General features: G+C 32.0%; 2 protein-coding genes and 1 pseudogene across 2 annotated transcripts; 1 reads left to right on the forward strand and 2 right to left on the reverse strand.

Moving 5' to 3' along the window:
- Positions 1-3,537: 3,537 nt before the first annotated feature.
- Positions 3,538-8,223, reverse strand: LOC100780462 (actin-related protein 3). Its single transcript, XM_003524982.5, has 9 exons — positions 7,861-8,223; positions 7,211-7,670; positions 6,624-6,770; positions 6,349-6,441; positions 6,009-6,128; positions 5,383-5,493; positions 4,962-5,087; positions 4,559-4,657; positions 3,538-4,102 (listed from the first exon to the last, which is right to left on the reverse strand). Exons 1-9 carry the CDS (start codon positions 7,908-7,910, stop codon positions 4,022-4,024), a joined length of 1,287 nt encoding a protein of 428 aa, XP_003525030.1. The 5' UTR covers positions 7,911-8,223; the 3' UTR covers positions 3,538-4,021.
- Positions 8,224-11,971: 3,748 nt separating this feature from the next.
- LOC100781005 (uncharacterized) lies at positions 11,972-12,771 on the reverse strand. The gene is made up of 2 exons (XM_003524983.4): positions 12,556-12,771; positions 11,972-12,297 (listed from the first exon to the last, which is right to left on the reverse strand). Exons 1-2 carry the CDS (start codon positions 12,658-12,660, stop codon positions 12,208-12,210), a joined length of 195 nt encoding a protein of 64 aa, XP_003525031.1. The 5' UTR covers positions 12,661-12,771; the 3' UTR covers positions 11,972-12,207.
- LOC100787758 (phenylalanine--tRNA ligase beta subunit, cytoplasmic-like) lies at positions 12,768-18,870 on the forward strand (annotated as a pseudogene).
- Positions 18,871-20,035: the final 1,165 nt, after the last annotated feature.

Genomic DNA, 20,035 nt, shown 5'->3' on the forward strand with positions numbered 1-20,035 from the left:
ATATATTTCAATATCATTTGTATCAATTTTTATTAAAATTAAATAAGAATAAGGTAATCTAATGATTTATATTTACGTATATTTTAAAATATTTATATTATATTGATTTTAATTTATATAAACGAGATAACAAATAATTTTATATTAATATGAAATTTTATATGTGATCTATGTAAAATGAATTTTTAATCCAATAATAAATTTTAAGAAGATATTATCTACCTGAAAATTGTAGAATGATATAATAATTGTCTAGATACGATTTGATCCTTTATATATATATATATATATATATATATATATATATATATATATATATATATATATATATATATATATACTGATTTTAACCTAAAATAAAAATTAATAATAAAATTTTTATGATATTATTTACCAACTAATAACCTTTTTAGTAAAACAAAATACTGTTTTTCTCATTTTATTAAAACGAAGCTTTTTTATGATAAAAAAACGAAGTTAATTTATACAACAATTTAAATATTAAAATGAAACTTAATTTATTTTTTAAAAAATATCAATAATTTTAAAAAAAATACAAATCTTTTAAAAGTTTCTCCAAAAAGTTCATTGTAAAAAAATATGGCAGATCAACATAATACTTTATTTCCTATGAAGGATTCTTTTATGAATTACATATATCTTTGATTTCATAAGAAACAATTATATTGTAGTCAAGTAGAATCATATGAATAATAATTAATTTTTCAAAAGAATACTATTAAAAAAAGTAGAACCATTATGAATAATAATTTTTTTAGTACTTAACTTAGAAATTACTAATTAAATTAGAATAAATTTACAAATTTATCCACATACTTTCGTATGAAGGAAAAATCTGTTATTTAATACATGGAGGGAAGTAAAATTAAATTTTGTAGTTATTAATCCTTTTCCTCGTGTGTGTCAATCAGAAAAAGAAAGAAGGTTAAAATTGTTAAATACAATATATCCCTATATAAATTTTGTTATTATTTTATTATTTTATTATTTTAATTATCTTCTTTATTAGAAATTAGTTTTTTTTTTTTACTTTTACAAAAAAATACTTCCTGATTAAAACGCGTGACTTTTCCAACATGGAATATTTTATTTGAATTATAAAAAATCATATAAAAGATAAATATATTTTTTAGATAAATTTTAAAACTATTATAATCTGGATTCAAAACTTAATTGTTTTAATTTAACACGTTATATCTATAAATATTTCTTGATTCAAATAATTAATTTCTATAATTTTAATTTCATCTTAAAAATAATTTAATCAGAATGAACAAATAATATAAGAATATTTTTTTCAGAGTTATTTAATTATAAATTATTTTATATGATAAGGATGTTTGGCTTTTATAATAATGATTATTTTAAAAATACTCTTTGATTTTTAATTGATTCACAAGGTAAAAAAGGTCTTTTCATTTTCATGTTAATAGTGTATTGAAATTAAATTCTTTTTGAAATCTTATCTCTTTAATTAATTCCCATAGTCTAACAACAAAATAAAAATATTGATTATTTTTATTTATAGAATTGACTTAAATTCAAAATCTATTTATACACCCCAGGAAAAAAGATGCTAATATATGAACGGCCAGCAAGGATGTCCCCTATATTCTTTGCCATTGTTGCAACTTGCAATGCCGCATTCCTGAAAGGGAATAAAGATTTATTTAGCACACCATAAATATAGTACAACCTTAACAAACAAACAAATCCAACAACGTTGTTGTGTTGTTTCCCTCTTCCATGCAGAGATCAGCACATTCCCATATCCTATATATAGTATATATATTCCTTACCTTAAATAGCAAAAAAATAAACCGTAACCAACGGCTTCCCTCACACATTGCAAACGTACCCTATAATATATGAACCCTCTCCTTAGGACCTTTCCGCAACCACAATATATTCCTTGCATTGCAGAGTTTCTCTAATATTTCCCTTTCCTTAGAGAAAAACTGCACAACAAAGCAACAGATTAATTCATTATTTTTCTTCAAAAATGGCTCGTGCACGCCGTGTTGTGGTTCTTGCCGTGGTGATGTTCGCCATCATTGGCTTGGCCTGTGCTAAGAATCCAGCACCAGCACCAGAGGCCTCTGCCGATGACTATGAGGACGATGATTACTCCATCGGAGCCCTTACCGCGGCCAGCGGCGCGGCTTCTTCACCCAACAGCGTCGTGGCTGCACCCATTGGTGGACCCGTGCCTCCCGGTGCTTTCGACAATGCTAAGGGTGGTTCTCCTTCCAGCGCCGCTGCCTCTTCCTCCCTTGGTCACTTCTCCGCCGTCGCCGGAGCTGCCTCTGCTGCTCTTGCCGGCTTCTTCTATTTCTGAGTTCTCATCATTGCCGCTCCGAAGGTTGCATGCAATCATGCAAAGATAGAGCATGCAAGTATTAGAAGTGTATTTATGTATATTGTAATTCAATATACAGAAGAGTTATAATTAATATTAAAATGTTATTTCACCGAGGTCTCAAGCACGTAAATCAACTGCATGTGAGATTATTTTAGCTTATAAATTAAAACTTTCAATTTAAATATTAATTATTCAATTACATTAAATATTTAGAAAGAATATTTTCAGTTATATCTAGCTTGAAAAGGATAAACTAAAAGTCAAAAATATACGTGATGTAAAAAAAATATCAAAATGTTATCGAATGATTTACAGTGATTTCTTGTGATAAAGAAGACGCGGGAAATAACCTAGATTAGTTATGCCAACCTAACACTTCTGTATACTTGATTCGTTACATATCACTTATCAGTTATCAATTATTGAAGTTCACCTGTAATGAATGTTTAAACATTATAATAAAGCTTCAAGGGCAAGATAAAAAAATGTCTAAAATTGGGATGATTGAATTGTAAAGAGACATTGAGGCTCCCTGACAGATTTCTAGAAAATATTATCATGAAGTATTTGATTTAGCTGATTTTGATAAATAATTTAGTGGTCTTTTGAGGAAAACAAATTCAAAATGATTATTTTTTATATAATATTTACCATCGATGAGAAAGAACTATACGGACAACTTCAAACTTCTTTTTATTAGATATCATTGTACACACGTGAATTAAATGTTCCAAGGAGAGCACACACCTTACATATCAAGACATTTGAGGTCAATTTCTATTAAAATCATAGATTTCGTGTAAAAAGTTGGATGAATTTTAAAAAATGTTGCATGATAAGTTTGATTAATTTATTTTAATCTTTTTTTATTATTATAAATACTTATTAAGATATTTATTAGATACTGACAAGGAATTATTATTTGAATTGAAATGGGAATCATTTTTACCGGCAACGAAAAGGGAAAAAGAATAGCAAATTCAAATGGCTAGGCCTTCAGCCACTTTCACCAACGGGTCAATGTGCTACCAGAAAGAAAATAGCTATTAATATTATTACATAAAAAATGTTGGGAGAATGATTTCAAATTCCAATGTGGCAAAAAAATTATTTCTGGCTTTGATCATCAGTAAACAAAATACAATTGTACATTATGTACCCAAAAGTGCAAAAATATATGAATCACGATTTAGCGTAAACATAAATCTAACCTGCACTGGTGCTTATTACAATTCAATCAAAATGAATTTAACTTACTACCTAGAAAAGTGCTTCATGGTATTATCAGTCCCATCAATGAATGACAAAAAATGCAGAACTTCATCAAACTCTAAGCTGAACCCCAAAATTTGCAATTCAGCTCAACCAGCTTTGTCAAAGATCAAATTCTATCTAACCATTAAGTATCGTCTGGATCTGCTGACAGCTGTATTAACCCTGTGAAACTGACTACCTAGGAATGGAATAAAAACAAACGCATATTTTCACTTAATACACATATTTTACACTCACTTCTGCCACCCTGAATATAGGTGGGAAGAAAGCCCAGGAAGTGAATTGAGGATAACGATAACCAGCTGTTTCATTCAACAGTCTTATCATATAACTGCATCGATAATCAACTAATTTGTTGTTGATTTAATACATTCCCTTGAAAACAGGATTTGTCCGGCAAATGCTTGCTCCATACTCCTCATATTCTGCCTTTGTATGACAAGCCTGCACAATGGACCAGATATTGTAAAACTTGCATCGAGATTTATTGGAAGGATTAAAAGAAGCATTAACAAATTATGGACACTCCCAAGGAGAATGGCATTATCACAAGAAAACACATTGCAGTCCACAGGGATGGAAAAAAAAAACTCGGTCATATTTTGCACTGGTCAAGTTCTATATTTCTAAACTTGGCAAGCAATACCATGTATTCAATCATAAATTCGTTTAATCATATGGCAAAGCGTACAAAAATCCTGGTTATTAATGCCAGATAAAGAGGCATTGACAACCAACTACAGACATCACACTGACAGCCAGCCTGCATGGGCGACCAGGGCTGTGGAGCAAGGTGGGATGTCAAGATTAAATTGTAAGGTATGGAACTTGAGCCCCACATTGGAAGCACTGAACCTCTTAACACCCTCGCCCCAAAAAAAAATTGTCAGAAATGCATACCGTAAAAAAATCAGGTGTTGACGCAAGCACTGATCCTCCAAACCAAACTGCATATCTCTGGATTGGATTGCTGAGTACATTTACCTCCACTGGCTGCGACTGTAGGTTCCAAATATAAAAAAGTAAATGCCAGGCCAAAGCAATAAATATATAGCAGTCAGACCTTCCAAAATACAATTAACAACCAACACATCACTAATTTCAATGGAAAATAATTACATGACAAGGATTTATGCAATTATTTAATACAACATAATGATGTATTGGCTGTTGATTGGTTTAGTCCATACGACTAGTGCAAGCAAGGTTTATATAAATTATAAAGAATTTAGTATCTGTCTGTGTGTGAGAGGAAGAGAATCATCAATGCAAATATGATCTAAAGGTACCTATTAACTCTTACTTTTATCTCCCCATTCAAGCGCGCTTCAGATAAAAGGACACGAGCATCCACTATTTTTTTTAGATCACGTTGCAACCTCCTGTGAAAATCCTTGAACATGGTTGAACCTCCAGACAACACTACATTCTGAAGTAAAAAAGACAAAATAGGAAAGAGGTGAAGAATTCAATCATTAAGAACATGTAAACTAAAGGGCTTGAAATTTATATGATCAGAAATTAAATATCATGGCTGGGATTGTGGACTTATATATATAACATTTGACACTATTGTATTCCATCAGGCCAACAACAAAAAATGCCCCAAGCTTAACATTTGGCCTAAGAAAATCACTAATTTTATAATAAAAATTGGTTAACTAAAATTTAAAAGCACTCTTGGAGCTTAATTATATACACGTTAATAAGTAAAGGTACTTCACCTTGTATAATGATCTCCTTGTGTCAATTGGCGCAGACTGAATGCACTTGTCTATTACAACTGGCAAAGGGGTGGTAAAGTCACTGCCATATATCTCAGGATTAAAGAAAATCTGCAGAAATCATAGGGAAAGCATACAGATATGTTAATATGACTGATCCTGTTAACATTATGACCCAAACTGAACCCATGGATTAGCTCCACAATTAGACCAAGGCACTACTATATTTTCATTAATTCTTCAGTAGTTTAGGGAACAAGATCAAGTGGAACTAATAGCTATACATAGATAAGCGGTATCAAGACTCTGAGAGATGGAGACTACTTGATCAGTTCATCCTAGATTCAAACCCCAACCAGTCTACATTGCTTGTACTTAAGCCTCCCTTGCCCCTTCCCACGCTAGTACTTCGGCCTCTTTTACTTTTTACCACTTTTCTGTATAACCCCCCTCTGTTAAGCTGGATATTAATGATAGGAAGTCAGGATCTTAGAAAGATCATACTAAAAAAGTCATACTAAAAATAGGTATAAAACAAGTAGCCATAGAACAATCCGGAGGTGTCCCCTAAGAAAGATTCAGTTATCCATAATAGAGAAAATTCAAAGAGCAGCCATAGAACAAACCTCAGGGCCAAGAAATCGTTCATAGCCAATATCACAGGAATATGGTGCCCCCGTCTTTGGTTTAATACCTCTCCAGTGCTTGATATACTTGGCTGGCTCTTTGTCATGCTTATTAAATTCCTGAGAGAAAATGAGTCTGGTTATGTAGGAAAATTAACAAGTTTAAAAGATAACTTTAGTTACATCCCTTGATTCACAAAAAAGAAAAGCAAATTAAAGTAGTGACAATTTATCGACACTCGATATACTAATGGCAGAGGCAACAAAACTATTGGCAGAGAAACACCACAAACTCCTCAAATGATTCTGTCAAAGAACTAAGTATTGAACTAAAGACCACCTTCACAATGTCAGAGCAGGTGTAGCAATACATTTCCTTCACTTTCCGTGCCACTTCAAAAGAGTCTTCTGGTGGTACATTTTCTCCTCTTTCCTGCATGAAGCAATGTCAACACAACAGGTTGTGAATCTGGCTTGGAAAAATGCAGATTGGCAATTGGATATGGATTATTACAATTGATTTCACTAGCTATGTAAATGGTAGTTTGTGAGATCCTTCAACATTAACAAGAAGAGCACAATAACTTTTAAATTTATACCACAAGGATTTCCTACCCGCATAAGCTGCTGCACAAAAAGAGTAATATCCTTTCCAGAAATGGGAATCGATTTGATGCTACTGCCAATAACATAGCCGTCTGCAACAGGTACAACATGAGCAGCCCCATCTCCAACATCCACTACAACTCCAGTCATCTCGCACTATGAAGGATTTCAGATCAGCCATAAATGAAAATATTCTTAAAATAAAATAGATATAATAAGAAACAAAATATCTTGATAGCTCCTATGGTACTGTTATCAAGTTCAAGTAAAATTATGCATAACCAACTTCATATTCTACATTTTATATTCAACATAATCGGGGGAGCTGATAAATTATCATATGCGCATGTAATAATGCAAAACAACCACAACAGTTCATATTCTACAGTATGGTTCACTCTTGGTTTCAAGTGAAAGCATCCAAATGTGTCAAATTGCAGGGGCTGATAATGTGCATTTTGTGTTTAGATAACTACCAACCGTGTTGCTGCTGAGATCATATTAAATATGTAAAGCATTCAAGATAATCATCCAAATCCAATTCTATATTCAACATAATTCCCAATTTTTTTTCTAGCTGTGTACCAATTACCAACCTTAGATGTTGTGTAACCAGCTGCAAGAGCAAGCACAGAATTCACACCAATGTAAAGTCCAGGTACGTTAAACGTCTCAAACATGATTTCCCCAGTATACTCGCGACTCTCTGGCGAAGTCAATGGACTCTCCGTCAAGAGAAAATAGTGATCCTCTGGATCACACCTCAAATAGTTGAATATGCACTGCTGCCAGAAGCGCTCCATGGCATCCCAATTCTCAACCTGGCCATGCTGAATTGGGTAGCTGAGATTATAAGTGCTGCTAGATCGAGATTTGGAGAGGGCCTCATCCCCAATGAAGAAATCAAGATCTGCCATTACGCCAGCATTGTGCTGGGCAACCCAATTGCCTTTAGAGGAATTCCTCGATTGATTAAGAAAGGACTCGTTAATTGCAACCACTGTCGGAACATTAAAACATGGCTCAACATTACCAGCAAACCCCATCTTAGTATAACTGCAAAAAAACATCACTTCCAAATTCAGGAATTCGGGTAATGAATATTACAGACAATTCTAGTCCTAAAACTAAGAAAACTGCATTGGGGCATTTCAACAAACACATGGTGTCCACATATTGACAGAGAAAAAAAATAGCATAATGCATAGAAAGGGAATTGGGTGATAGAAATGGAGGAAAGTGGTACCCGGAGCCATTATCGATGACTACAGCTGGACGAGAAGTAGAGGGATCCATGAGAAAGATTGAAAAGGTGGTGAACGTTGAAGGTGGATCTGCGACTGAGATCCGAGAGTAAGCGTGAAGCAGAGGATCATGGTCGTGAAAAGCGGAACAAGGAAGAAGAAGGTGTAAGTGATGGTGACAGAGGCTTTGCTCCCAAGTGAAAGAAGGAAATAGACAAATTGAAATGGTTGGTGATTGCTACATCCATCTCAACTGAAAGGTGCAGGTCCCATTAACTCGATCATCATCATTCTGTTCGGTTCCAAAACATGCTTTAAACAACTACCTTCCTTCTCTCTCTCCTAGACTCTCTTGTTTTCTTCTCAGGTAGATGACTATTTTGGTATAATCACAATTTAGTTCTTTAAAAAAAAAATTAGTTATTAAATGTGTATAAATTATGACAATTATATAATGTGTAATGATAATTTAATATTAAATTAATTCTTAAAAATATATTTTATTATTAAATTAATACTTAAATATTATAACTTAATAATAAAATAATTTCATAGATTTAATAATACGACAAAATTATCATATTATTCATGGATTTAAATTTTATATTTTTAAGAAATCAAATTATGAATGATTTATCATTTATATGTTCAGAATAAAAAATGATTAATCAGTCTTTCTTTTTTTTCTTCTTTTTTTATCATTTTAAATTTTAATTCATTAATTTTTGGGTTGCCCCAAAGCCTTACAGTAATATGGATGCATTGCACGGCATGACGTCACATTCATTTGTCGTTGGGACCCACAAATGGGGCTACTTGATCGATTTGAAGGACTTGTTGTGAGGGCCAACCTAAAACGAATATTTTAAGCGCTTTGTAACTTTTTTTTTGTTTCCTGGTACCTTGACACGAACCTCCATCAAGAAAAAAAACTGTCGGTAGTTTTTAATTTAAATAAACTTTCAAAAATATAAATTAAAAGAAAATATCTTAATCTTAAAATTTTTTATTTCTGTCCTATATTATAAATTTAAATATTTGCTTTAAAAGTTGAGACTCACTGTTCTTTTTTTTCCCTCTCAGTTAATTCACTTTTATATTTCTATTTTATTTTATCATTATATAATAGTTTCTACACATAATTTATGATTGTGATTAGTTTTCTAATAAATAATATATACATTGACAAAAAAATTACATTCTCATCTAATAAATAAATCATTATATAATAATTTATTAACGATTAAAATAATTATCTTAAAAGTCATATTAAAAATTATTTCTATTTTATTTACATTTTGAAAAAATTTACACTAAAAATTGTCTAATGTACATAAACTTTTATTACAAGATTTAATAACTTTTTTTCATTTCCTATCATCATCTTTATTATCATCATTATTATTATCTCTTAATGTTGTCTTTCTATGTTATTTTAGTTTAGCCTTCTACTGTCTTTTTTTCCTGTTGTTTTAGTTGTTATATCATGAATTAAGATAGGATACATTTTCACGTTTAGATGGCCCGACTCGAGTTTAGGATTGGTGGAACGTGACTTTTTTCATTGGCCATAATATTTTCAATTATGTTGAAAACTTAATCCTAAATTTTAAGCTCAATTTTCATTGAAGCTATTAGAAGTAGCTTTTGCTTCAACACAAATTTGAGTCATTATTTATTTTATGTACAACTTTAGTCGTATTATTTGTTTCATGTATACTTTTAACAAGACTCAACTTATTTCGGTAATTACACACTCAATCAATTTCAATTATAAAATTCAAAATAGATTGTATATCAAAATTATTTATTAATACAACTTTGATTCAAAATCAAGTCTAACAAATCGTGCTCATTCAAAATAAATTTTACAAATACATATTCAAACATGCATTTAATGAGATAACTGGGTAACCCAACAACACATTAGGCCCAGGGAGCATTCAGTACTTTTCCCAAAAACGAAAATGCCCACTCAATCTTCTTTTCTTTCTATCCCTATCTAATTGGGTAAAACTTCAATAGTCTCATGTATGTCTGGATTTGCACGGTATAGCACAGCATGAATCAAGTCCGCGCGAATTAACCATTATTCTCCTGATTGATTACTACAATTTAAGACTTTAAGTAACTAGCAAGGGAAGCACTAATAATTACAACCAGAGTATTGTATATGTCCTATGTGTGAAATAGACCTAATGCAGCGACAGGGTATCACACTATCACCACCACAATAAAATATTTCACTTGTGCAGCGAAATGGTAAACAACTGTTAAGAATATCACACTGTCAATAGGCAATTGCAATATACAAGGAAACAAATAAGTGTTGGAGTATCACACTATCACCACCACACAAAAAATTTCACTTGTGCAGCGAAAGAGTAAACATTCTCAGCACTAAAATACACGTGCATTATAGACATCAGACATCCATTGTATTACACCTTTGCACTAGGTAGTTGCCATACACTAGAAAACGAGAGAGGAGTATCGCCTCTATCACTGATAGCTAGTAAAGGGAAAGAGTGAAATATTCTATGGCAAAATGCCAATAGAACCTGTCCATAGAAATCAACCTATCGTCTTATTTTTACTTGTACCACAGAAACTAGGAATATCCATAATAAACACATGATTCCATCCAATAGGTAAAATCTACAAATAAAAATACTTACTGCATACATGATTTAAATGTATTTCCTTATCATAACATTAACCATCAACAGAAAAGCAGACAACTCAATTAGCTCATGACTACATATACCAGAGAGGAAGTTGGTGTCTCTATTCTAGAAGTTCTTATGTACAAGTAACAATTCAGTCCAATTAAATTGTAACATGTAGCGTACATAACAATACAGGTGTTGGATTGAATTTCAAATATTATTTAACAAAACCTGAATTTAGAAAGTACTACTCCAGTGTTTTTTTGTAATAGATAGAATGCAAACAATTATGCTACACAGTTCACACATAAATACTCATTATAAAAAAAAAAACTCAAAATTAAAGACATACCCATCATTAGTCCGTAGCCTAAACACACAATGATCATAAATTTAATGCGTAACTAATAACTAAGCAGTAGCAAGAGTCATCAACTTTTACCATGCACACTTCTGTAAAAAGTACTAGAGACAAATGCTTGGGACAATTACTCATATCACAAGGTTCTCTGAACAGGGCATAGGAATGACAGAATAGCCTGCAAATTGTGTAAAAAGAGGCAGGCTAGAACAGAGAAGAGAATGCAAACTGAAGAGCTGACCTTGGCCAGAAAATAAGATGGTCGAAGATTGATGAAGATGAGCAACTGGGTTTAGTCAAAAGTCAACATAAAACTAACAGGGTTCTGAAGAAGAGAATGTGAAATCATAAAAGTAACCCTAAAAGTGGATTATGGATCCGAAGAGAAGGTGGAACAATCATATTTTTGCCACTTATTGGTACAGCTGTGCTGTCTACTGCAATTCAGCCACTATCCACCCAAAGCTGGGAGTTCCCTGTAGTGTCTGGCAGCTACAATGCGCAGCCATAGCACAATAGTGGCACCCCACTATTCACTATTCTGTTTAAATCTTCTATTATAGACTGCAAAAGCTAACAAGAAAATCTACTTGTATTCGAACCACTTGCCTACGATTGCTATTAAGTCAACACCTTAGCAAGAGTTAAACATGTATAACATCATTTTGACACTTGCTTATTCCAGTTAGTATTGCCACTTCTTCATAATTCCTAGATGGCTCAATTTAACCTCAAAATCCTGTAGGACAAGTATGAGAAAGAGGTTGAAGAAAGGCCGCAGACAATTGTTTGATACTGATTCTCCACTCTACAATTTACTTTTAAACAGGCCAATTTGTCCAGTTATACTTGTATATCTGAATAAACCACAAACAATGAGGGAATTGTAGAGCAAGTAAGACTATATTCATTATTCAGGAGAAACAACAGCAGCAAATGAGTTATGCACCACAGTCAGATCAACAAACTAGAGATTGGAGACTTTTACTCCAGTCACTTCAACACATGATCCGATGGTTGAATTCCAAATCTCACACTTTCAATGAAGAATAAAAGGTTCAAGTATGACTGCAACAATTCATCTAAACGCTTAAAATCTGGTTCATAAATCATAAGCAGAGTGAAGTGTTCCAAGAATTACTGACACATAGCAGTTTATGAAACAAGTGCATGTGTAAAGGAACAAATAGAAATCCACGCAATTAAATTTGAAGTGCTCGGGAGTACCAGAATTTATTCGAGCACAAGAACATTGCATTGGAAAAACAAAAACAAGGAAAATTACAAAGCACAAGGCAAAATTACAACATAATTCAAATTCAAGAAAGAGAATCCTTCTGACTGGCCTGCTGCTGCAATAATTCTTCTCTAACCCTTCTGATCTCGGCTTCCTTCTCCAACCTCTCTTTCTGAGACAGATTACCATACAGAAAGAGGGTAAAAAAAGTACAGAACAAATAGCATTCGTACTTAGAGATACAGGCATACAGCACAGATAGATCAAATAACACGAACCATTGCTGAAAGGTTCAAAATAATGTATCTACGAAATGGAATTCTAAAATACAGTTAAATTGAGTTAGGTAGGAAATTATAATAATCATATGTTAGAAGATATCTAGGGCTTTTTCATTGGAGGAGAGTGAAAATGAGAGAAAGGAATAAACCTTTTCGTCTTGACGGAGAGCGATCCAGACATGGAGCTTGTCCATGGACTGCCAGAACACGAAGGCTCCTAGCGTCATCGCGAAGTACGTCGCCACTTTCACCATCTTTCTTTCTTTCTTCTTCTCTGCTTCGATTTACTTTCAGTCTCAGAATCTCTTTTCTTTTCCCCTTGTAATCAAAATCTCTGTTTTCCCCTCTCCTGAGTACTAAGATGGAACGAGAGTGTGATGTCATGATCCGCAGTTTTCTTGGGCTCTGTGGCCCAAATCCCATGGGAAGCCCGGCCCATTATTTTCAGTAACATGCATCTGTCTCAAGTTGCAATTGGGACTGGGGAGGAGCCTTCATAAGTTGATCGAGAAATCAATTCATAAGTTTATGTTTCTTCTATTCAATATTAGTAAATAATACAAGCATGATTAAATGAAATTTTTGGATTCTTTACTTTTTTTATATTTTTTTAATTGAACAATTTTAGTTCATAAATTTTATCATTATGTAAAAATTAAAACCCTCTCTTAGTCTCATAACTCCTAATTGATTTGTGATTGCTTTTCATTTATTTATTTATTTTTTAACTAATGTCCTTCCAACAGTGTTGGCTATATTAATAGTATTACAATTAAAAAAATGTTACTCTTATGATTAGGGGAATTTTAAAAAGTAAGATTACTTTTCTAAATTTAAGATTATTGACTAATTTGATCAATTTTCTTAATAAATGTAATTTGATTAAAGATGACTTATAGGAAAGAAAGGGAAGAGCATAATAAATAATTACAAAAAATGCAGTTAACTTTTTTTAAGGAAAAAAAAACGCAGAAATTTCTCTAGTCCCTGGCTAATCGGAGCTAAAATTCCAGAAATGAGAAATGTCAAAATAGAAATAAAACTTGATATTATTAGAAATGCCCAAAAAATATCATATTCGGAAAGAAGAAACGTATTGCTCCTCTGAATGTGAAAAATATACCGGATTAGTATTAATTGTTAAGTATAAATTATAAAGTATAAATTTTTTTAGACAAGTATCTGAATATACTATCAGTATTATTCTATGGAATATTAATATGTTTCGATAAAAATTTAAAGATTGTTTTTGTTCTATTCTTTTTTAGTATTAGTATAGTATTAGTAATGAGATCTATTCTACAAGGAAATGTAAATATTAGTAGTCTCAATATTAGAATTATCCGGACTCGAACCGTAGACTAAAGTAAATAAATGTAATCAAGAATTATTGTTTTAGTAAAACCAGTGTAGGAAGATAGTAATCAATTTGAAGATACCATGTGTGCTTAACCTCAGAATAAAGGTGATCCTCTCATCCAAGTAAAATATAGTTATGAAATCATGAGAAAGTTTCCTAATATTCTAATATTTTGGAGGCTTGTGGCTGAATTCTCCCATTGGCTGTTAGTATCGTGTCGATTGCTTCATCCAAGTAAAATATAGTTACGAAATCATGAAAAAGTTTTCTAATCATTTGGAGTCTTGTGGCTGAATTGTCTGAATTGTCCCATTGGCCGTTAGTATCATGTCAATTGCTTCACTAGTGAAACCAATGAAAAAGAAGAAGACCACAAAAATCATCTTTGTTTTATTTTTATATATATATAAAAAAAAAACATCACCTAATTTTTTGTGTATTTTACTATGATATTCTTCAATTTATGCACATTTCATTATCTCGTTGCTGACAAAACAACATCATTGTGGCAGAACAAATAATCTCATTCCTTTCTTTCTCCTTTAATTTTTATATCAGTGTATTCTCTTCTATTTTGAGTTCTTGTAAGAGCTATTCAATTCCTGATTCAGGTTGAAGGTTCCATACATCAATTTTGTCATTGAACCAGTTGAAGTGATTTCTTCTGATGGCAAGTCAAACATATACCCTGATTTATCTGTCTACAATATGGAAGTTTCTCTATCTTACATTAATGGATTGATTGGGGTATCATTGGAGGTGGAAGAGGTAATTATTTTGCTGCTTCATATGAGTGGCGTGTTCCTGCACTTGCAAATTGACTATTGATAACTCATTTAAGCTTACTATTAACATATTTAATATCTGACATCTGAGACATTCATGTTAAAATAAAAAATGCAATTTTTACAGCTTTCTGTCCCTGTTCTTTCCAAATGTTAATTGTGATTGTAAATTTACCCATATTGTCTTAAGGATTTAATTTCTGTATGTATTTAAACAACCAAGTTTTTTTTTATATACATTTACCAGGTGACTGCTTTCTTTTATACAGCCATTTTACTTCTGTGGTTGATTAATTCGTTTGTTCATGTGAAATTTCCTTAATTTGTATCTAGTTAGTTGTCTTTATATTGCAGTTGCTTGTCTCTAGCACAAGATTCAATGCTCTCAGGTTTTTAACAGCAAGTGAAACAAATATTTTTAACTTGTAATTATCGTTTGATAATCTTCCCACCTTCCTTCAGGTCACTAAGTACTTAAATCGGATGCAATTGCATGCCAAGCAGTGTGCATCTCATAATAAGCAGTGTAACATTGTGGTATCTGTACCTTCTTCTAGAAGTGATGTTCTTCACCCATGTGATGTTATGGAGGTATTGATAGTGACAGGCTTTGTCATTCTTGAATTGGATCTATTGTGCCATTGTGTGTATGTTTCAATGACAAGGCATGCCTTTTTTATTCTTGTTTTCTTTTATCTATAGGATGTGGCAATTGCTTATGGATTCAATGCTATTAAGGATAAAGTAGTAGTAGATAATAAGGGCTCAAAGAGGTTGGCTGCTTCCTTGACTCTACTTCCTCTGAATGAGCTCAGTGATCTTATCAGAAAAGAGGTATAAATCAAAATAACAGAACACATTACTCCTGTGATTGAAGCTAGTTAATATTTCATGCTTTAATTTTTCTTGAAATGTGTCTATCATTGTGTTATCTTTGATCATTCTGAATCCTTTTATTCCTAACTTGTTTTCAGGTTGCTTTAATTGGTTTCACAGAGGTCTTGACATTTATACTCTGCTCTAAAAAGGAAAACTTTGCCATGCTTAACCGCAAAGATGATAAATCTAAAGCAGTTATCATTGGAAACCGTCTTCAGACTTTGAGGTTCACCCACTTTATCTTCCTTTATCGATGACAATGTTAAGGTTTATAACAAACTTTATTTAATTGCAATGAAAAAATTGCATGGCTTAAAGAGCCTTTCTTTTTCTTTTCTTTTTATTGCATAGTTCTTGTTAGAGGGTTTTATTCTTTCTTGTTATCCTTTCAAGTTTTACTGTTTCATTTGTGTAATTCTTCTGAGTTCTGATAGCTTTTATTTATCTTAATGTTTATTTATTTTGGTTCATGAAGTGGTTCATTTATTGTCATGATCTTGGTACTGTTGTTTTTATGCATGCGTATTTTCTGTAAACTGGAAAAGGAAATTATACTTAGATACACTAATCATGCTAAATTCTATTTAAAAAATAAAATAAAAAATAATAGCATGTCACAGCATGCATCTGATAGGAGTGGTGATGCATCCAGGCTGCCATCTAGAAATCAATTTGACAAAGCTTACTTATCATCTTTTCTCATTACATCAGACGGTTTTTTTTCTCATTGCAATCTGAAGTTGTGCATTCCCAGCTTACTGAAGTTTCACCTTTATTTTTTGTGCTGTCTGCTCTTTAAAAATTTTAACTAGGATAAAAATGATATGGTGATATTCTCCCCTTTATTTTTTTACTTGAATTCATATAATTTAATTTTTAAATTTAACATGTACTCAGGCTGTGCGGACTAGTCTTATGCCTGGCATTTTGAAAATTGTTGCTCACAACAAGGATCATCCAAAGCCCATAAAGGTACCTTTTCAGTTCTTCCTTTGGGTGATTGATCTTTTTCTCACAAGTCTTTTCAATAACCACATGGAATTTCAGTCCTAGTTATAGTAAATTATATCCTTTTCAGTTCTTCCTTTTGGTGATTGATCTTTTTATCGTTGATTTTAGTTATATCCTTTTAATGTTGCATTCTATGAATCTGTTTTGAAAATTATTGTCCAAATCATTATGTAATTTTCACATTGTTATCATTCTATGATTAGAGATAGCATTGAGCATGCCTTGTTAACGTGAATCCAAGGTTATCTATGGCAGGTGGAGGAATATCACAGAAATTCCGCCATATAAACATTTCATTGTGGCCTATTGTGCCACTCTAGCGGGCCTCTCTTCCCAAATTGCCTATGGCAGAGGTCAAAAAACGTCATGTTATAGCGTTATAGTGGCTCTGTAACAGTTATTTATCAACATTACATGAATCATGATGTGTCTATGGCATTGGACAAATTAACCCATTATATTACGTGGTTTGCCATGAATAGGTTATCCACCCGTCCGATAATATATCTCTTGGACTAGTTACAACCTTCAAAGTCTTCCATCTGTTCCTCCCCAACCCCAATGGTGGGAGTTCCTGTGTAGGCTTAGTCCTTTTGGACTTTTGATCCATTGGACATGTCAAGTCTATGAATTTGAATATTATAAATGAAAATACTTGAGAGTTAAAAAGTATGTGAATTTGACTGGTATTGCTTGACAAATTTTACCCCGCATTTGATATTCAATGTTGTTGCCAAAATTATTTTGATTTTGCGTCTATTTGGCACATTTTATATAAATTGTTGGTGTGTATTTACTCATGCATAAATCATGGGAGTGTCAACTTTCTGCGTTGAAGAAAGATTACGATATTAGTATATTACCTTGCAAGTCTGCTGCCAAATACAATTTTTTTATTGGCTCTAAGTTGCCTTAGTCCAGCGATCAATTGGTAACTAAGGTAGTCTATTTTTCCTCCTCAAATGAGTTGATGATTAGTTAACATATGCAATTCATACAATTACAAAAATATTTAAATGCCTAGTCTCTTCTAAAGAAAGATTCAAACTTCAATTAACTCTTTCTCTGATTCAATACATTTCTATTTTTTTTTTCCTACTACTTTGTTGCTAGTTTGTAAGAATACATTTCTATTATAAAATTGTTTCTGATTTTTGAAGTAGGTGATATAGCAGTTTTGGATGAACAAAGAGATGTTGGTGCAAAAAATCTTCGCCAACTTGCTGCTCTGTACTGTGGTGCTAATGCTGGATTTGAGGTACACTAAATAATGAGTTCATGGCACTTCATTTGGTTCTTTGCTCCTTGAATTTAAGTTATTAAATGTTCAGTATTTGATTTGATGTATCCCTATCATTATGATTGATCAGAGCTCTAGAAGAGATTAGAATTTAAACTGGCTTTAATCGCAACAAAAATTGATATCAAAAATAAATATCACTACTCTATACATGGTAAAAATAACTCGATGATTTGTTTTAATGTTTATCCAATGATATGCAGATAATTCATGGCTTGGTGGACAGAGTAATGGAAAAGAATGGGGTTCCCTTTGTTTCACCTGGTGATAAATCGGGTTATTATATTGAGCGGTCAGATGTAAGTGTATAACACTGCATCGAAGTTTTCTGTATTTTATATTGTCCTTTTTTTGCAAGGAAGACTCGCTCTGCTTCTGATAATTTGTGTATGAACTCATTTGCCTATTGAAGGAGCCTTAGTTTCTTGCTGGTAGACAATCTAGAATCATTTACAAAGGAAAGCATATTGGCACTTTTGGCATTGTTCATCCTGAGGTACTTTTGATCCCTGAAATTATGTCTGCTTGTTTTAATATGGCCAATTGTTAGCACATAATTTTGCAATTCCTCTGTTCTTTTAATAATTTCGCTGTAGTCAAAACCTATATGTAATAGGGGTATTTATTGTATGCGTAAAATGATTGCTAAATAGGGATTTGCAGAATGGAAATTTAGTGTTCCATATTTTTTGTCGAGTGGTTGTTTCTTACTAGCAATAAATTATCTGTTCCACACGAACCTGGCACTGTGTTTTCTTCCTGTGATTTTCCATTAAATATCTTGTATTTATTCTTTCAAAACGAAGTACTCTTGGAGTCATATAAGACGCATATATATTAATTGTGCTTGTTATACTTTCAGGTATTAAACAACTTTGACATTCCTGATCCCTGATCCTTTGTTGAACTCAACATCGAAAGTTTCCTATCATGGTGCAGTGTATCCATCAAAAACTTTCTTAGTGTGAGTCTGTCATGGTGCAGTTTGTATTTTTTCCATGCTGTTTCTCTTGTCATTCACCTTTCTTCCCCTGACTGCTACATTATCTCCTTCCTAAGGTAATTTTTGTTAGGCTGATATTGATTCATTTCTCTGTAGGTAACCCATTTGTCCAATTCGCCCTTTTGAATATATTTATTCATCAAACTGGGGAATCAAGATGTTCAACTGCTTGAGTGACTATATAGGAATCAAAACACTTCGGGGAACTTAGAAATACACTATCTCGGGACCGGAATGTTACTAATATGCCCTAAATTAGAGTGTTTAATTATATACCTGTATCATTTTCCTAAGTTTCTCTCCGTTGTTAAATGTTTAGAACATCATAAGCTACGAATTGGTTAATAGGGATAATCTCGACCATAAATTATAGTTATTTTTTTAAAACAGTTGATTTTGGCCTTAAAACCCAGACATCAAGGATATTTATTCGTTTGAAAATTTTGTCAATACAAAAGTGAGTCACCAACCGTGTCTACTTCTGCCGTAGTTTGTCATCCTTGTTTTTTTTTTAATCTTGGATGTTTTATATTTGATCAATCTTTGTTGACATGTCAAAACTTAAACGTTGTCCTTAAAAGATGTTATGGTTTATAGGGTAATTAATTGATTTTTTATAGCCCCGGTAATTAGAAGTTTTTAAGCTAAGCGTGCCACTAGTATAATAATTGTATTAATGTTTTGGAGTTGAAAGTAAATCTACGTTGTTTAATTTGTTAACTCAAATGGTAAGGATGCTGACGAGCCAAATTCTTTTTTTTTCAAAAAAAAAATAAAAATGATACTGCTTTCTAGTGTTCTACATTATAAGGTTTTTTTTTCAAGAATATTATTAATGTAGATCACGGGAAAGAAACACTAGAAACAAATTTCTATAATATATTTATTTTTTAACTTACTGCTTAAACTTATTTTATTTTACTATTTGATATTTTTAAATTTTTAAGCACTTACAAAATGTTTGTAAATGATTACCTCCGGACAAAATTAGGGTATACACTCTTAACTAATTTTTTGACAACTTAAATGTACAATTTGTGGTATTTTTTTTATCACAAGAGACTAAAACATTTTACTAATTTGAGAAATTAAAAACACAAATTTTTAATTTTTGGAAAATAAACACAATGTAAATTTTTTTTTACAATTACAATCATCTAATCATAACTTATATGTATAATAAATTTATTGATTTTTAAAATATTTATTTAAAAGTAATTCAAAGTAATTTATAATTAGACGATAATGCAAAACTGATCATGAAGCATAAACATTAAATCCAATCTAATAT

This window comes from Glycine max, chromosome 5 (genome assembly GCF_000004515.6).
Source record: "Glycine max cultivar Williams 82 chromosome 5, Glycine_max_v4.0, whole genome shotgun sequence".
Lineage (NCBI taxonomy): Eukaryota > Viridiplantae > Streptophyta > Magnoliopsida > Fabales > Fabaceae > Glycine > Glycine max.